Here is a 15,846-nt window from a genome sequence, read left to right on the forward strand (position 1 = left end):
ATCCATAGGGAAGCATGGCACAGGGACATGCTGGGTGGGACATGCAGTGTGTCTCCAGCCAAGATGGGCATCCCTGGCATCCATCCTCCAGCAAATTTGAAGCATTTCTGTTTGACTGGAGGTAAGGGTTGGCCAGATTGCCTGGCCCAAGGAACTGGCAAGTGGGCCTTCCTTCTGGCTCTGCTGTTGGAATGAGGTGTTCCCCAAACAAGCCTCAATGAGTGATTGCATCCTCTTTGTAGAGTCCTGAGGGAAGTGCACCTAAGGAGGATGGCTAAGGGCCCGGGTACAGCAATGGCCTATCAGGAGTCCCCCACCAGGACTAATTTTCTGTCCTTAACAAATATAAGGAAAAAAGAAACTAAATCTTGTAGGCATTTGCCTGTTGTCCTCCAAACCTGTCACTGCTTTTTTTCTCTCCCTGTCCCAGTAATGGCTTTCTTCTTCACGTGTAGTTACAAGCACACTCCTGGTGAAAACTGCAGCATACCATGAGTGGGTGATGCTGGCCCTGTCCAGCACTGCCTGGATGGTGCTGAGCTCACCTGTGTGCCTGGCGTCCAGGACACCTTGCACCCAGGTGGTGGCACTTTGTCAGCCCCAAAGGCAGGAGTGACTGGCAGAGGCCAAAGAGAGTGCTGTGGTCTCAGGGACTGGGACAGCAGAGCCATGGCAGAGGGTTGGTCCCTTCCCATAGGACACAGTGTCTCGCCTCACCACACCAGCCCTTTCTGCACTGAAGCCCTGTCCCTTTGCCCCTGCCACCAAGGCAGACAGAGTCTCCTTTGCTTTCCCAAATGCCCCTTTGATCTTCAAACCTGCCCCATCTCTCTCTATCCCCCCTTCCCTCACATTATTATAAATGGAGGCTTTGGCTGCCTTTAAATAGTCATATCTCTCAGACAAGCTCATGTCAGCCATAAATTTTACAGTAATGATGATTTTCTAAGTGGGTTGACTGGAGCTATTTCCGCTTCAGCCTCAAGTTACTGCACAAGTCCCCCCCAGGGTCTGGCAGCCTCATTTGTTGTCCCCCTAATTGTCATTTCTCCCATACTCACTTGGGCAGAAGCTGGAAAGAAAATGGACTCTGGTGCTGGCCCTGGCCTTCTTGGTTTTCCTACCTGGGAGGGGGTTTTGGAGGAGGGGAGGGAGCTGCAGGGGTGAGACAGCGCTGGCTGCCTCTAAGGCAGGCCGGGGAATGGCTGCAGAATCCCAGCATATGGATGCCCTTACTTCACTCTGCTCTCCCCCAGCCGAGTGAAACCAGCCTGGACGTGTGAAAGCTGTAATTGCAGGTAATCCCCCTGCACTGTGCATGGTTTGAATTTGGCAGAGAAGGAATGTGGAAGGGAGAAGGGGAATTACTGCCCAAATGTGCTGCAGGGCCAACATCTGCCCGAGTCATCAGTGCACATCTGGCTGCAGCAGCCTGCACTTGCAGCCCAGCCAGTCACTTTTTAGCCCATTGGGTCTGTCTCAAGCTCCCACTTAAGGGCAGGATATGGACATGTTGGTACTGGGAACCTTAGATTGTGGGAAGAATTATCCCTTCAGCTGCTATTGCTGCTGATGTTGAGTGGTCACTCACAGTTAGTGACTTAGTTTTTCTATTTGTAAAAGAGATTTAGTCTGTGTGAAGTGCCTTACTCAAGGGTACCCATCTCTAGCTCTTCTGGAGAGAAGAGTGCCTTTGCCACACTCTTTCAGGTTTGCCTGAGGCTGGCACTGCTTGACAACACCCCCAGTGAGATGCTGGAGCAAAAGAAGAGATTCCTGCCTCCACATAGAGCTGAGATCAATGAGGTGGGGTCCCTGCTTACTTTTTGTTTCTCTTGAGCATGATCTCAAGAGACAGCAAGCTTTCTGAAGCATTTCTGCCTTGCAGAATCTGGTCTTTGAGAAGGAAGAAGCAAAGCAGAATGGGCAAAGCAGGAGTCAAAGACTGTCAGTATCAGAGGGTCTTTGTTGTCTCCAGGTGCCCTGGACCCCAGTGATCTGTTTACATTGGATAAGGATGAAAAGCGCCCATCATACGGACAAGATGTACTCTTGGTAATTCCTTGCATTTTTTGGCTGTGGCTGGCAAGCTTGTCATGTGGTCTAGGAAGGTTACTGGGACCAAGGAGGAAGCAAAAAGCATGGGGGACATGGAATGGCTCAGGACACAGACAGAGGCTGAGGTCTTGGTGAGGGGAAGCTATTTTATCCAATGCCTGCTTTCTATGGCTGGGCTTGATCTGATCTCCAGTGAGAGGGAGGTTAGAGAGACAGGCAAGCAGCTGGAGATCCACCCATGGCTGTTCTCTGGGTGAGGGCTAGCCCTGGACAGCACCCTGACTGTCTCATCCTGATTGTCTCAATCCTGCTCTGTTTCCTTGACAGAAAAGACCTGCTGAGCTTTCTCATCCCGACCCTTCATCTCTGAGGTTTTGTTGGGAATGTGCCTTGTCAGGGAGTAAATCCTTGCTGCTGGTGAGCCACAATGCACTGGGGGGCTTTAAGCAGCAGGTGTGTGTTGTGCATCTCCTCACAAATACAGCTGAGCACCCTCCCTCATAAGGAGCCTGCATGGGACTGACCCAGAAGCCAAAGCACCTTTTGTTCAATTGCTTACATCCCTCCCTGCTCTCCCATCCCTCAGAAAAGCAGCCTGACCTCGTTCAGTGAGACAGCAAACACAATCCTCCCAGGCAGGATTCCCAGATAACCCCCCAGCTTTCTGGGGGCAGTGCTGGCTTCAGAAGCATTGTCTCTTTGGAAATTAATTTTCCTGTCAATTTCCTTATTTCTCTTAATTGATGAGGGGCAAGTCTTAGGCGTGTTGCCAGCGGCACCAGCCACAGCCTCCCGTAGGTATCAGTACAGCCAAAAGCACTAGCGCCGAGGGTTGGGGAGTGTAATGAACTCTCAGAGGACTCGTTGCAGCTCAGCCCATGCTCTAGATTAGCTGAGGAATCATCTGGCCCAGCTATTAACTGTCCCATTTAACATCATAAATTATTAACCTAATTTTGAGGAGGGTTGGTGACGGATCGCGCTGATTTTGTTCGCGTTTCTGCAGCCTCTCGCACAGCCTGCTGGTGCGGAGTAAGCCACGGGCAGGGCCTGAGGGTGTGTGCCTCCAGAGAAGGGGAGAGACAGGGCAGCACAGTCAGCTGGCTGCAGAAGAACCAGCTCTAGCTCTTCTTACAGAGCTCAGGGAGAAGCCTGAGCAGGGGGAATCTCCCACCGTGTAAGAGCTGCCCTGGGGAGGAGCAAAGCCACCCACTCCTCAACACATCTGCACTCATGTGGGGCACATCTGCACCCCTGTGCATGGGTGTCCTGGCAGGACCTCTACCCCTTGCTGGGTACCAGTATGTGCTGGCCACTCTCAGTGGAAATCCTTACCAGAGACATTTTTTAGCTAGCTGAAGCGCTTTAGTTCACATGGCAAAGGCCTGGAGTCAGGAGTTTTTCTTCCTATGCTTGTTGTAGATTAGAACTTGTTTGAAAAGTTTCCTTTCTGGGAAAAGTTTTAAATAAAATTGTGGGGGGAAGTGGATTCTTTGCTATGAAAGTTTTAAACCTTTCAGAAGATTTTTTAAATCCAATTGAAATGTAATGAAAATTTAAGGGATACTATCCTTTACTTTTAAGGGAGACTATACCTTTGTCTTTCTTTGAAAAGAGAGATGTGTGCAGGAGCAAGGGGCTAAGAATTGCACTCAAACCATCATTTCTTTTAATTGAGTGGAAAAATTTTGAAATCATTTGGTCTGTTGAAAAAGCCATACAACCCTGAAGGAGAGCTAGCTCTGAAATCCTTGTAAAATGCCTCTTTCATTCTGGCATCACCAAAAGGACTTTTTGTTTTCCCTCTAGCAGCTGCGCTGCTTGGGGCTGCCTGTCCGTGGTGTGCGAGCACATGGCCCTGGGCTGGCCTTGTATGTGTCCCCAGGCTCTGTCCCACAGAGGGGTGGGGGTGGCATTTGGAAGTCAGCATTGCCCCAGTCCCACCCCTCTTCAAGGCTGCTCAAGGTTCGGTGGCTGTAGGACCAAGCATCTCCGCACATGGAGGTGCTGGGGGTCAGGATTAGCAGCATTGAATTGATGGTAAAACACACCCAAAAAAAACCCCAAACAAAAGCACAAAGAAGTGCTTTTGGTTATGGTGAGAACATGGAAAAGTGTCAGAGTCTGTATTAAATGCACCACTAACCTGCTCATCCCTGAGTACCCACCTACTAACCACAATTCCCTGTGGCTCACTGTGTGCTTCCTGCCACTCTTTCCCTTAAACAGTGAAACAGGGAGTCCTGAATTTGCAGACTCACAGTATTGGTGCTCTCATACTCCCTGTGCTTGATGTCAGGCTTTACACACGTAGAATAGAGGAGGAAATCGCCTTTGCCAGAGGCCTAAACCTCGTGCACGTGCAGTACAGACCCACACAGGACTGATGGCCAGCACACGGATATAAAATACAGTGCCCTGCCATAAAACATGCACTGCTAGTCTATATATTTTGCAATCCCTTTAAAGATTTTTTTCTTTAAACCCCTCACCCTAGCTCCCTCCCCATTCTCCCCCCAAAAAAATTATTATAAAGAATTATTGCCATTAGTACGTCTTTCCCAGTGAAAGGAGAAAATCGCCTCATTCATAATTTATACCCTCAATTACTATTAATAAAGAAATATTTCAGCAGAAAATCGCCTGGGAAAATTACACGTAACATTGCATTAACATTCTATTTGAACATTTTCATCACATTTGTTATAGAGTTAATAAGAGGGATATGCTCCCCTGACTTCTTCATGAAATTATGGGCTGCCTATGATAGTTTAATCTTTTAGACTTTATATAATATATTCACTTTACTAATTGAGCTATCCAAGGAGCAGTTAGGGATGTTCTTAAACGTAGAAGACAAAGTAATCAGGGCCGTGACTTCCTGACAAGAAGATCTTCTTCCGGAGATGAGGATCTGCACCTGTGAGGGGCACAGAGAGTGTGTGTTTGTGTGCAGATGTGCCATTCCAATAGCCCTTCCCTTAAAGTCCTGCCTGTGTTTGGAAGTGAACATGAATGAAGGGTGGGGGTGACTTTCTGACTTTTTAAATATTCCCCAAAACTTCCCCTCCATTTGTATTTCAGAGTGAAAGGGGGTCTGGTGAACTCGAGCAAACAAAGTATCATTTTGGGAATAGGAAATGCCCAGCATGGGGATCTTCTCAGGAGCTGCACTTCATGTAGACAAGCCTTTGTGCTCAAATTCACCCTCACTCATAGTCATGCACAGATGGTCTCCAAATCTCTGGATAGGGAGATAGGCTGGGGCGTACAACCCCTCTTCTGCTCTTCCTGCAGCTTCTTCTTCACCATGTGATGCCATTCAGGACACACAGTGCAGAAAGGCCTCCCCCCAGCCAGGCTACAAGCAAGCCCAAAACTGGGCTGTAGGCAAGAAGTGAGGTAGGTGTGAGCAGTGGGAGATAAGGAGGCACTTGGAAAATGGACACCATGACAGTGCCACCATGGGCATTGCTCTGGACAATCCATCTCCAGAAAGTGTAGCAACAGGAAGGTTTTGGTAACTCACTCTTCTGCTCTTGTGCCTGCAGCAACTGGAGCCTTGGTCCAGACTCAGCTGCTCTTGGACCCTTCCTTGCACAGATGCAGCACTGGGCTCTGAAATTTGAGCCCCTCATCCAGTCTGGGAGCTGAACCCATGTCAGAGTCTCTCTGTGAGATCCTCCTTTCCCCTCCATATGCACACAAGGAGCCCCGTATCACAACATGTGATCCAGGACTCCTGGCTTCAAGCAGGAACTTCCCAGGGCAACATCAGGAAGTGTTTTCCACCAGGTCTGTGTGGGAAAAGGCTGCAGCATCAGCGTGCTGGAGGTTGCTCACTCATTAAGCCTAAGTGGATGTAGCCCCTAGCAGGTACAGAGAGGGATCCATCACTGCAGAGCAGTGGCCCTGCCACTGGGGATGAGGTGAGCCTCTGTTCACTGCCCTGATAAAAGAGGCTGCAGTAGCACAAGGTCAGCTGCTTCATTTCACATCCAGGGGATCTCACATCCCCTCTGCATCCACTGAGAACAGGCATGGACATGGAAAGGGTGACAGGGCAGCAGGTGGCACACAGGCTCCTAGGTGAGAGTTTTCAGTCACCCCTGAAACCACTCTTGTGACTCCCAACCTCTCCAAACTTGTGGCCAATGCTGACAGCAAGCCAGAGGTTTAATGAAAACCTTTTGTGTGTTGGGATTCATTAGCTGGAACTCATTAAACAGCAAATAAGAGCCTGGATGTTGCCAACTGAGTCCTGCCAAAAGGAGCTCCTGCAGGTGAGGCAGCCTGGGATGGTAGGGGACCCCCATACTCGAGGACAGGCAGGTGAGGTCCCATCCCTCTGCAGCAGAGCAAGGCCAGTGCATGCCAGCAGAGATGGGTCCTTTCCAGGGGCCTCATGGGCAGCCTAGGAACGGCAGAGGCCAAGGAAGGCGAGGCTTGAACTGTCCACCCCAGAGATGGCCACTGCCTGGCCCTGGACAGGATGGACCGTGCTGTAAACAGGACAAGGCTTGTAAACAGGGCTCCAGCTGGGACAAATTTAGCCCTTTGGGGTTGCAGCCCTGGCGCGGCAGGACACGGTGTCAGGGTATTGTCGAGAGGAGAGAGGGAGAAAGAAGCTGAATAAACAAACACAGCTTGTCCCTTTTTCTTTTTTTTTTTTTTTTTTTTTTTTGTCCCAGCCGGACAATTGTTGTTTCAGCCGGACAATTGCCCTGCAGATTGAGGGAACAGGCTGGAGTTCAAGTGAATTTGGCTTCCAGTGCCTCCCTTTTCACATTGTGTTTTCACATCAGAATGCATCCTGGCATGTACGGGGAGAGTGTCCATACCTGTGTGTATGGGTAACTCCATGGATGCTCTGCTCACTCTGTGGGGCTGAGCAAGTTGGCATTGTCTATATTGTCTGTCCTGCAGGACTTGGCTGCCTCCTTATGCACCAGAGTAACACTTGTGGGGTCCAGCAGCAACATGCAAGGTGATCTGTGCTCCACATTCATCTGTTTGTGCCTCCAGGGGTAGAGCAGCTCTGGAGCTGTCCCTCCACAGCAGAGGGACACTGCAGAGTTGAAAGTCTTTGCAGAACTTTAGAAACAGAGATCAGGACTTGAGTTCCTTTTCTCTTTTTCTGTCATAGAGTTTTAGACAAGTCATATTCCCTTGACAAAATCATCTGTGATCTCTGGAGCAAAAGGCATGGATCTTTTCTTCCATCCTGCTCTGTGAGGATCCAAGTCTCTTTCTAAAGGCCGTGTTTGGACGCAGCCTAATTTTCACATCTTAATTTTATTTTTCTCACATCTTTCTCTGACACACACATACACAGGCATGCTTCTATTGGAAAAACGATTTTAATACCCATGGCACATTGTCCTGGTGTGATATAAAATCCAATGACATGTGGCATTTGGAAAAGGTCACTTCCCCCATCAGGATTCATTATCCTACCTCATCCTGGGAAGCCATGGGGTTGCCCCCTCCTCTGCAGACCCCTTGCCCCCTCCCTGGCTACAGGACTCAAGCAGGGAGAGGGGATGAGGCATTGGGTGGCCATGCCATGGACCTTGGCAGTGTCAGGCAGTTTCTGCAGTGAGGGCTCTTGTTTCTTGTTTGATGTCCCTGCACTTCCCGGTGCCTTAATTTTCCTCCTGCCACACAGCAAGAGAACTTACAGGGGTGTGTTGCTGGGAAAGTTCTGTGGAGTGCACAACATTGGGTTTGGCTTTTGCTTTTCTCCCCCTGCTTACTGCTCCCTGTCTGTTCCCTATTGAGACAAAGCTGGCACCTGTGGAGTCTTTGCTCTGCTTGGTTTCATAAGGGAAACACTCCCCTTCCCTGTTTCACTTGTCCAAATTTTTGGCTGGGTTGGCTGGGAAGTGCCTGTGCGTGTCAGTGCTCACTGCCACCTAGGCAGAACTGAGAAGAGAAACTGGAGAACACATGGAAAGCCCAGCTCCTCACCAGCTTCCCCACCAAGCATGGGGATGCTCACAGCAGGGCAGGAGTGACAAGCTCTCCTGGTGTTTTTGCATGTTTTTGCCTTTCTTTGGACTTATTTCTGCTCAGTCTTTCCCAGGACCCATTTTGTCCAAGCTGTTTCCAGCCCAGCCTGGAGCTATTCCCTGGGGGGTGGGAGGGTGCAGGTCAGACTTGCTGTGGAGGTTGTCTAGGGGTTCTTGGGGGATGCAGTCCCATGCAGAGCCAAGCATGGACTGCTCCCCATGGGCTGTTCCATGGGAAGGGAACTGGGACCCAGGACTTTTCCATCTGTTCAATAACTACCTTGGGGCACCTTGGCCAAGCTGTAACCCTGTTCCCCAGCTAGAAGGGAGGGGAGAGGTGAGGGTGGGTGCACTGAGCATACAATGGGCTCCAGGCTTAGTGGGAAGGGCAGGAGGAGGGAAGCAGGAGCAGTTTTTACTGGGGGCAGAAGGATTCTATTTGCAGCAGGGTTTAATGCTTGATGAAGATGGCTTCTCAGAGTGCTGAGGGTGATGGTGACTGAAGCCCCTTCCTACCATATAAACACCAATGAGTTATGGGTACCCCAGCCTCTAATTACGCAGTCAGCCCCAAATAGGCTGTGTCTAACGAGGCTGACAGACTAATATCTCAAGAGCCCTTAATGTGTTATCATCTCTTGCTGTATGACCTCATATTTATAACTGCTCTGGTGGGAGGTTGAGAAATGTCCTTCTCTTCCCCAAACCCCCTCCCCAACTTTCCCCCCCCCCAGAGCAGCAGCTCTTCAGCCTCATCTGTTAGGATCAGGAGGAGAGAGGCGACTTCTTTCCATCCATCATCAGAGGAGTTCATGCTATTAGATGATTAAAGACATTTTTTATAATATTTGGAAGAGGCTTTGAAATGTCTCTCAAACAGTGTGATTAATGCCTGCTTAACCCTTGCCTGGCAGGGCTGGCGTGGCGGGGAGGCAGGTGCGTCCCAGGGCAGGACTGCAGCCACCCAGCCGTTGGGCACCCCAGCCTGACAAGGTGTGATTCATGAGCGTGGGGCACCTGCAGGAAGCTCCGGCCTCCAGGCGCTTCCTAATGCACCCGGGGACTTTGTGGTTTCTGAGGCTGCAACGGTTGGGGCAGAAGGAAGCCCTGCCTGCCCCCTCTCCTGCTCTTCCACAAGAGGCCCCAGGGCTGTGCCAGTCCAGGTCTGCAAGCTGAACCATTCCACGCTGATGCTGAGGGTTTCGGGGAAGGGCAAGGAGAGGGGGTGAACAACCCGTGCCCATTCCCAACTGGCCTGAGCTGGTGGAGTGCTTGCTTCCCTCATTTCCCATTCTTTTTACTCTGTTGCTCCAGATGAAGTCTCTCACAAAAAATCCTTGGCATCTTAGATATTCCAGTAGGATCCACCTTTAGGGTGTTGCAACCTTGCTCCAAGTTTGCCACAAAGACCCATGGGGCTGGTGGACACATTCACACGGAAACTGGTGTCAGCATTGTCTCATACCTGCTGAAAGCCAAATTACTGGTATTCCCTGATATTAGTTCCCCTGGGGGAGTGGAGATTTGGCCTCAGATGGGGGAAGTATGCCCACCTCCTTTGATCGTAGGCACAATGTTTCATAATCTCAATTTCTTGTCAATTGATTGCCAGATAGAAGCGACAACCAAAGAGGGCCCCAGGCGTCTGCAACTGCCACTCATCGTATGATTTTAACTCTCCCCCTCTGTAAGTTTGCATTATTTTCTTCTTCTTGTTGTTGTTATCTAAAGAAATCTCCTCTCCCTCCCCCTCCAAAAAGCCTTCCAGAAATTTGAACATCCTTGTTATTTGGTATTTAGTGTATAAATAGCTAAGAAGGGTTAATGCATGATTAATAGGTGTTTTATTAAAATGGTTACTCTGTCATTATAGAGTCAAAAGGATCAATAGATTTCTTATAATCATGGCTTAAAATCGTCTTTAACACCAGTGCTTATGGGCTTAAAACCTGGGGCAGGGCATTTAGAGGACCTGGGTGGGGGTCCCCTGTTAACTCCTTCCAGCTCTTTCATCACCTGAAGTGTGACTTTTCAGGTGGAGAAAAGTCAACATGGGGCTGCACATTCTTTTACAGTTACCATTCACCTTATTATTGATGGGTATTAAAATTGTCACACCTGAGGGACAGAAAAGGGAAATGGAAAGCAGGAGAAACTGGGGATGCAGCTGGATAAATGCTCTTTGTTACAACAGTCAGCAGCACCTCACTGGAGCAAGGCTGGGGCATGGCCAGGCTGTCTCTCATCCATTAGGTGCCTCTGCAAAGCAGCAAACATTGGCCAAGCATCACCATTACAGCCTGGCTCCTTCTCTGAGTTGCACTGCCTTTGCACCTGGGTAAGGTGGGGGATTCCAGCCTTGCACAGAGATGAATTCGTGTGCCTGGTGTGAGGCAGTGTGGCAGTGGCCAGGGAGGGCTTGCCCAATGCCACCTCAGCCCCGGGGGCTGCCTTTCCAGCAGCTGGATGATGGTGGGTCTGGTTGGCCCGACCCTTTGGGATGTGTGTTCCAAGCTGCTGTTTGGTAGCTCCAGGAGCACCGTGACAAACCCCAGAGATGCTGAGCTGCCCACCCCCAGCACAAGGTCTCTGCAGGAGGAGGTGCTGTTTAGACAGGCTGACACTGGGGCATCTGAGCCAGCCCAGGCAGGGGAGTGCAGGGCCCCTCTGCCCCCTCACTGCCCCACACAGCAGAGGGGAGATCCAGAGGTGATGCAGGGGGTCTGTGGTGCAGCCTGGACAGCAATGCAGAGCACTGCAAGAGCAACTGGTGCTGTTTCCTGAGTGATTCCCGAGTGTTTCCTGAGTGATTTTGGCAGCCTTAGCTGTGGATGTTGGCTACGCCACTCATGCAGTGGAGACCTAGACCTGCTCTCTAGTGAGCCGAGGAGATGTTGGTGTGCTGGGACCAGTCCTGGTTGCCTGAACCCCCCTCCCCGTGCCTCCATTTCTCCCTCCCAGGTGCATCTGTGCCACTTCTGTGCAGCCCCTGGTACTGCAAGCCTGCCCAAGGCTGGAGACTCTCACTCAGAAGCTGCTCTCTGATGCTTTGGCCAGGCAGAGTGACTCTGCTGCAGCCCCTCGCTCACTCCCTTGCCCTGCGTGAGGGCTCAGCCCCACTCCCCACCAGCCCTGCTCCCTGCCCAGCCCCACAGCCCAGGCCAGCCTGCTGGATTCAAACCAGTCAAGGTGACATAAATCAAGGTCATCCTGTTACTTTCCCTTTCTCTTTCCTGCCTCTCCTGCACTCAGCTGCCTCAGGCTGGCTTGAACAACTCCCACTTCTCAAGAAATCCCAAGTTTCCCTCGTCCAGCTGGCAGGTGTGTACCTGGCACAGGGATCTCAGCCTGCTGGGAGGATATTGCTGCCTCCACCTCCCATCCCCACCAGTGTCTGTGTGGTGTTGGGCAGAGATTTTCCAGATTCCCTGAATCCAGCTCTCTCCATCCCTATCTCATTGCTTATTTCTGGGCTATTATGTTCGACGGGGAGAATTTGTTTCTGTCCAGAGCAGATCCCCGGACAGTCTCAAACCTCTGAGGATTTATCATCTCGAGCTTTTGTTTGTGGGTCTCCAGGACCCTCTGCCCCAAGCCCAGATGTTTCTGTGTCTCCTCCATGGAGCCTGGTGACCCCCAGGAGCTCTGACCCTTCTCTTCCCCGATGGATGTCCAGTCATGCAGCTTCCCCACGCCCTGGTCACACACATGCAGCAAAGGCTGCTGCTGGGGGCAGGATGCTGCAGTCACAGAAGCAGGGGAAATGTCTGTCTTACCTACCAGGAAGGTGATGGCTGTGGCTCTTTCTGGCTTTGCTTTCCAGGGCTGCCAAAAGAGGTGGCAGAGCACACTGGGCTCCCAGCACAGCAATCTCCTGGACACTGAGATCATGTTCAGCCTACCCTGGGACTGAGGGGGGAAACCTGGGCTTGTCCCCTTGAGCCCCCAGATTGCATCCGTGCTTACCTCCCTGCTCCACAGCAGCTGGGAGGGCTGGGCAGAAGCAAGGTGTGACCCCCTTGCTTGTCTCGGGCCAGCGGGGACATACCCTCATGTCTAGCACAGCTGAAACAGCAGCAGCCGCCTGTCCTGAGTGACAGAAGGGTGACAGTGGGGCAACTCTACATCTAGGCAGATGTTCAGCTGCCCTGTGGCCAGGGTGGGGACTTTGGGGTCCCTCCCAACAGGTTCACGTCTGTTAGGACAGAGCTATTGACTGGCATAGTTAGCAACTGGGGTTGTGTTTCCAAATCACCACCACTGCTGAGTTAGATGGGACCCCACTTGTCACCCTGCTCACTTTCATCCTGTCGCTGAGGCCACTGTGTCGGTGGCAGAAAGCTGATCTGGAGGGCAGTGGAATGTGACAGAGGAGGAAAGGGGTGCAGGGCTGGCCCACCAAAGCGCCGCCCCTGCAGCCCCATCCCCTCCCTGGCTGCCCACATTCCTGTGCAGCAGCGCCAGGAAGGGGGGGACCAACCTTTGGCATGTTTATTGACACTCCCTGAGTTCATACTGTGACTCTACAATCTTTCCCTGAGATTATTAAGAATTAATTGATCACTTTTATATTCCCCCCGATACCCGGTGCTGCTTTGCGACAGGCGGCAGGAGGAGGGAAGGGAGGCGGGAGGAGGGTGGGGTGTGTGTAAAAAACACACTGATAAATGTTAATTACTCTTTTACAGCCCTTGTCAAATTCCAGAGCAAGTCGTAAATTCATTAAACTCTAACGGATTAAGCACATGCAGCTTATTTAGTCGCCATAAACAAGATCATTTGGATGTTGATTTTCCCCTTTTTATTGCTGCAGCAGAAAAGAGGAAAAAATCAGATGAGGGAAGCAGTTGGTGGTTACAAGGGAGTCAGAAAAGTTTGGATTTATTTAATATCTCGTTTCCTTGCTCTTTGTAGTGTATCTGCCCTTGTGTTGTGCCAGCATCTTTCCAGGGAGTCTGGCCACCCCAGGGGCCATGTCCATGCCCCAGGCAGCATGGACAGCCCTGGGATGGAAGGGCCATGTTGTACAAAGGGTGTCCATGTCCTCTCCGTGCTCCAGCAATGCCTTTATAATGCTGAGGCTCTTAAAGACCCAAGCAAGACCTGGATGAGCAGAGATGGGATGCTTGAAGACTTTTCAGTAATGTTTTAGGTTGTGATTACTGCTCTGCTCTCCATCATGCTGGGAGATCTCCCAGGATAAGTTGTCTCCAGCAAGGCTCATCCAAGGCTCTGGGATGCAGGAGGCTGCTCTCAGCCACTCTGCAGAGGACTGTGCAGACACAGTTAGCACAGAAGCAGCTCTGCTCCTTCTGGGATGTCTCAGCTCATTGAATGCCATCCCCAAAGTGCTGACTGTGCCCAAGTGAGATGACCCCAATCAAACTCAGCAAAGAGAGAGGGGAGACAGGAAAGGGAAGTCAGGCTGTTGGGCAGGGACATGGTGCCTTTGGCTGCTCTGAGCTCAGGAACGTGGCCCAAGGTCTCCCAACCCACCCAGGAGCTTGCCATCCTCTGCTTGCCTGTGTTAATAATCCAGGCTGACCTCCTGAGCTGTGGGAGCAGTGGAAGGAGAATGAGAGGAGGGTCATTGAGATTAATTAATACTCAGGACTCTAATTACAAGTTTCTTCAACACAGGACTTCAAATGAGGAGCAGGCTCTGAGGCAGCCCTGAGTCCTGCTGCCCCTCAGCTGGCCCTGCTGAAATACCTCCTGCTGCCTTGCAGGAGTGCTTTTACTGGGAAAGGGATAGCAAGTGGGGGATAGCTGGTACCTGGGCACCAGCATCTCCCTCTGCAGCTCCAGGGCTCCAGGCTGTGTGTCCAAAGTTGCCAGACTGCTCCATAAATCTGTCCATGCCCTGGGGTGAGTGTTGGAGATCTGCTGCCATCCTTAGTGTGCCCAGCTCCCTGCCTTGGTCCAGTGGGACGAGAGCAGGAGTTGGCCTGAGGGACCAGAGGTCCTTGGTGGGTGTCACAGCCTGGCTCTGTGCAGGGGAGGGTGCCACAGGTGTGGTGCTGGCAGGAGCCTGGCACTGCTGGCCCTGTGGTGCTGATCACCCATCTCCAGCAGTGCTGGCCCTGCTTCCCCAGCCCCTCCCAGCCTCCAGCAAGGCTGAGCTCAGCAGGAGCTGCAAGCAGCCATGCACTGCAGGCAGCAGAGGGAACTCTAAACACCTCACTGGAGCGTGCTGCCTGGCTGCTGCCAGAAAAATTTTGGGCTTTTACCTTAGAGTCCTCAGCAGCTCTTCACCTAAAGGAGGTGACCTGGGACTGGTGGGTGCTGATTTGCTCCAACCCCCTCTTAGCCCATCTCTGCAATGGGTGCACACCCAGAAGGTCTGAGCTGTGAGTACAGCCTAACTGCCCCAGCCCTGCTCCCCTCTGCATGTGCCTCTTGAGGGGCAGAGGGAAGGAGAGGAGCTGCCAAAGCGCTCAAATAGGACAGCAAGGAGCTGCCAGCATTCAGCGCCCCATTCCCAGCAAGCATTTCCCTCTCTCAGCCTTTGCATCAAGTACAATGTGCACAGACGCCAGCAGAAGCATCCCTGCCCATCAGATCCCTCCATGCTTTCCTGCTGTGTGGAGGTGCCCTCCAGAGATCTCCCTGGGGCTCTGAGCACAGGCAGGCATCCAGGGGTTAACGGAAGGAGCATGTCCCACGCTAAGCAGTAGCTAACAGCCACCAGCTAATAACTTTATGGCTTCAAAGCAGGGCATTTATCATGCTGAAGTTTGTTTATTCACAAGTTATATAGCACATTATACCAGCACTGTGTTTGGCTGATAAATTCTCTGTGACAAGCAAGGCTACCAATGGGGACTCACCAAGTCCAAAAGACCAGTAGCTTTTTCCTGAACTCTGCTTTCTGAGATAAGGGTGTTTTTTCCCTCTTTTGTTTTGCAAGGAGGAAAGCAAAAAAATTAGACAACCTGTAAACTTGGGAAAGCAAAAAAAATATGGAGACTTGTATTGGATAAGTTGTCCAGTGCCATGATGCCCCAGTGGGGGCACAGGAGAGGGTTCTGATCCTTGTGAGGACCAGGTGAGCTGTGTTGGCAAGTTGGCAAGTGATGCCTATGGGCCTGTGGCCTTGTTGGGCATATACTGAGTGAGCACTGACAGGCTCTGGGTGTCTCCTGGAACAGCCTATCTTAGTCCTGTTTGCTTTCATGGAGGGTATTTTTTCGTTTTGTTTTTTTTTTTTTTTTTTTGCAGAAGTATTAGAGAGTGCTCTGGCAGCTCTCTGGTTCTTCTTCAGTGTTTCTAAAATGAGCCATAATCATAGCTTTCATCCCTGTTTTGAGCTTACACATGTGTGGGATTTGTTACTGCTTTGGCACAAGTGCTGTGTTCCCCTGTACCCCTTGCTCTGGGTTCAGCTGCTTTAGTCCCACTAATAATAATGACCTTCACATTTCTGCCTTGCTCTATCACAGGAGCCAAACCCACTTCGCAAACATTAACAAGCTCGGCCTCCCACCTCCATGCAAACATGATAGATCAGGATTATTTTTCCTGCTGCAGTGGTGGGGAAACTGAGGCATAAAGCAAGGAGTGTGCTGACCTGAACCCACTCAGAGCTGACCTGAACCCCTTTGCTTTAACCCGTAGACCTCACTCTGCTCCAGTTCGGCCCAGCGTAGGCTTTTCTAGGTCTCACCTCTGGAGCAAGACCTGGGGCTGGTGGGATGCAGTGGGCCAAATCCTGATGCCAGGACCTACCTCTGGAGTGCCACTGGGGGTTCTGGAGGCAGCAGATGTTCCTGCTGCT

General features: G+C 51.2%; 1 protein-coding gene across 8 annotated transcripts in view; it reads left to right on the plus strand.

Annotated features, from left to right (window-relative positions):
- RNF220 (ring finger protein 220) overlaps positions 1–15,846 on the plus strand; it is a 216,099-nt gene that overhangs the window by 80,342 nt on the left and 119,911 nt on the right. For 6 of the 8 annotated variants that reach the window (XM_063165965.1, XM_063165969.1, XM_063165962.1 and 3 more), the window contains exon 3: positions 9,682–9,756. The exons of the other annotated variants lie outside the window; for them this stretch is intronic. In XM_063165965.1, the coding sequence (XP_063022035.1) occupies positions 9,682–9,756 (75 nt within the window). The remainder of the gene's footprint in view (positions 1–9,681; positions 9,757–15,846) is intronic. 8 annotated transcript variants of the gene reach the window in all.

This window comes from Melospiza melodia, chromosome 11 (assembly GCF_035770615.1).
Source record: "Melospiza melodia melodia isolate bMelMel2 chromosome 11, bMelMel2.pri, whole genome shotgun sequence".
NCBI classification, from domain to species: Eukaryota; Metazoa; Chordata; class Aves; order Passeriformes; family Passerellidae; genus Melospiza; species Melospiza melodia.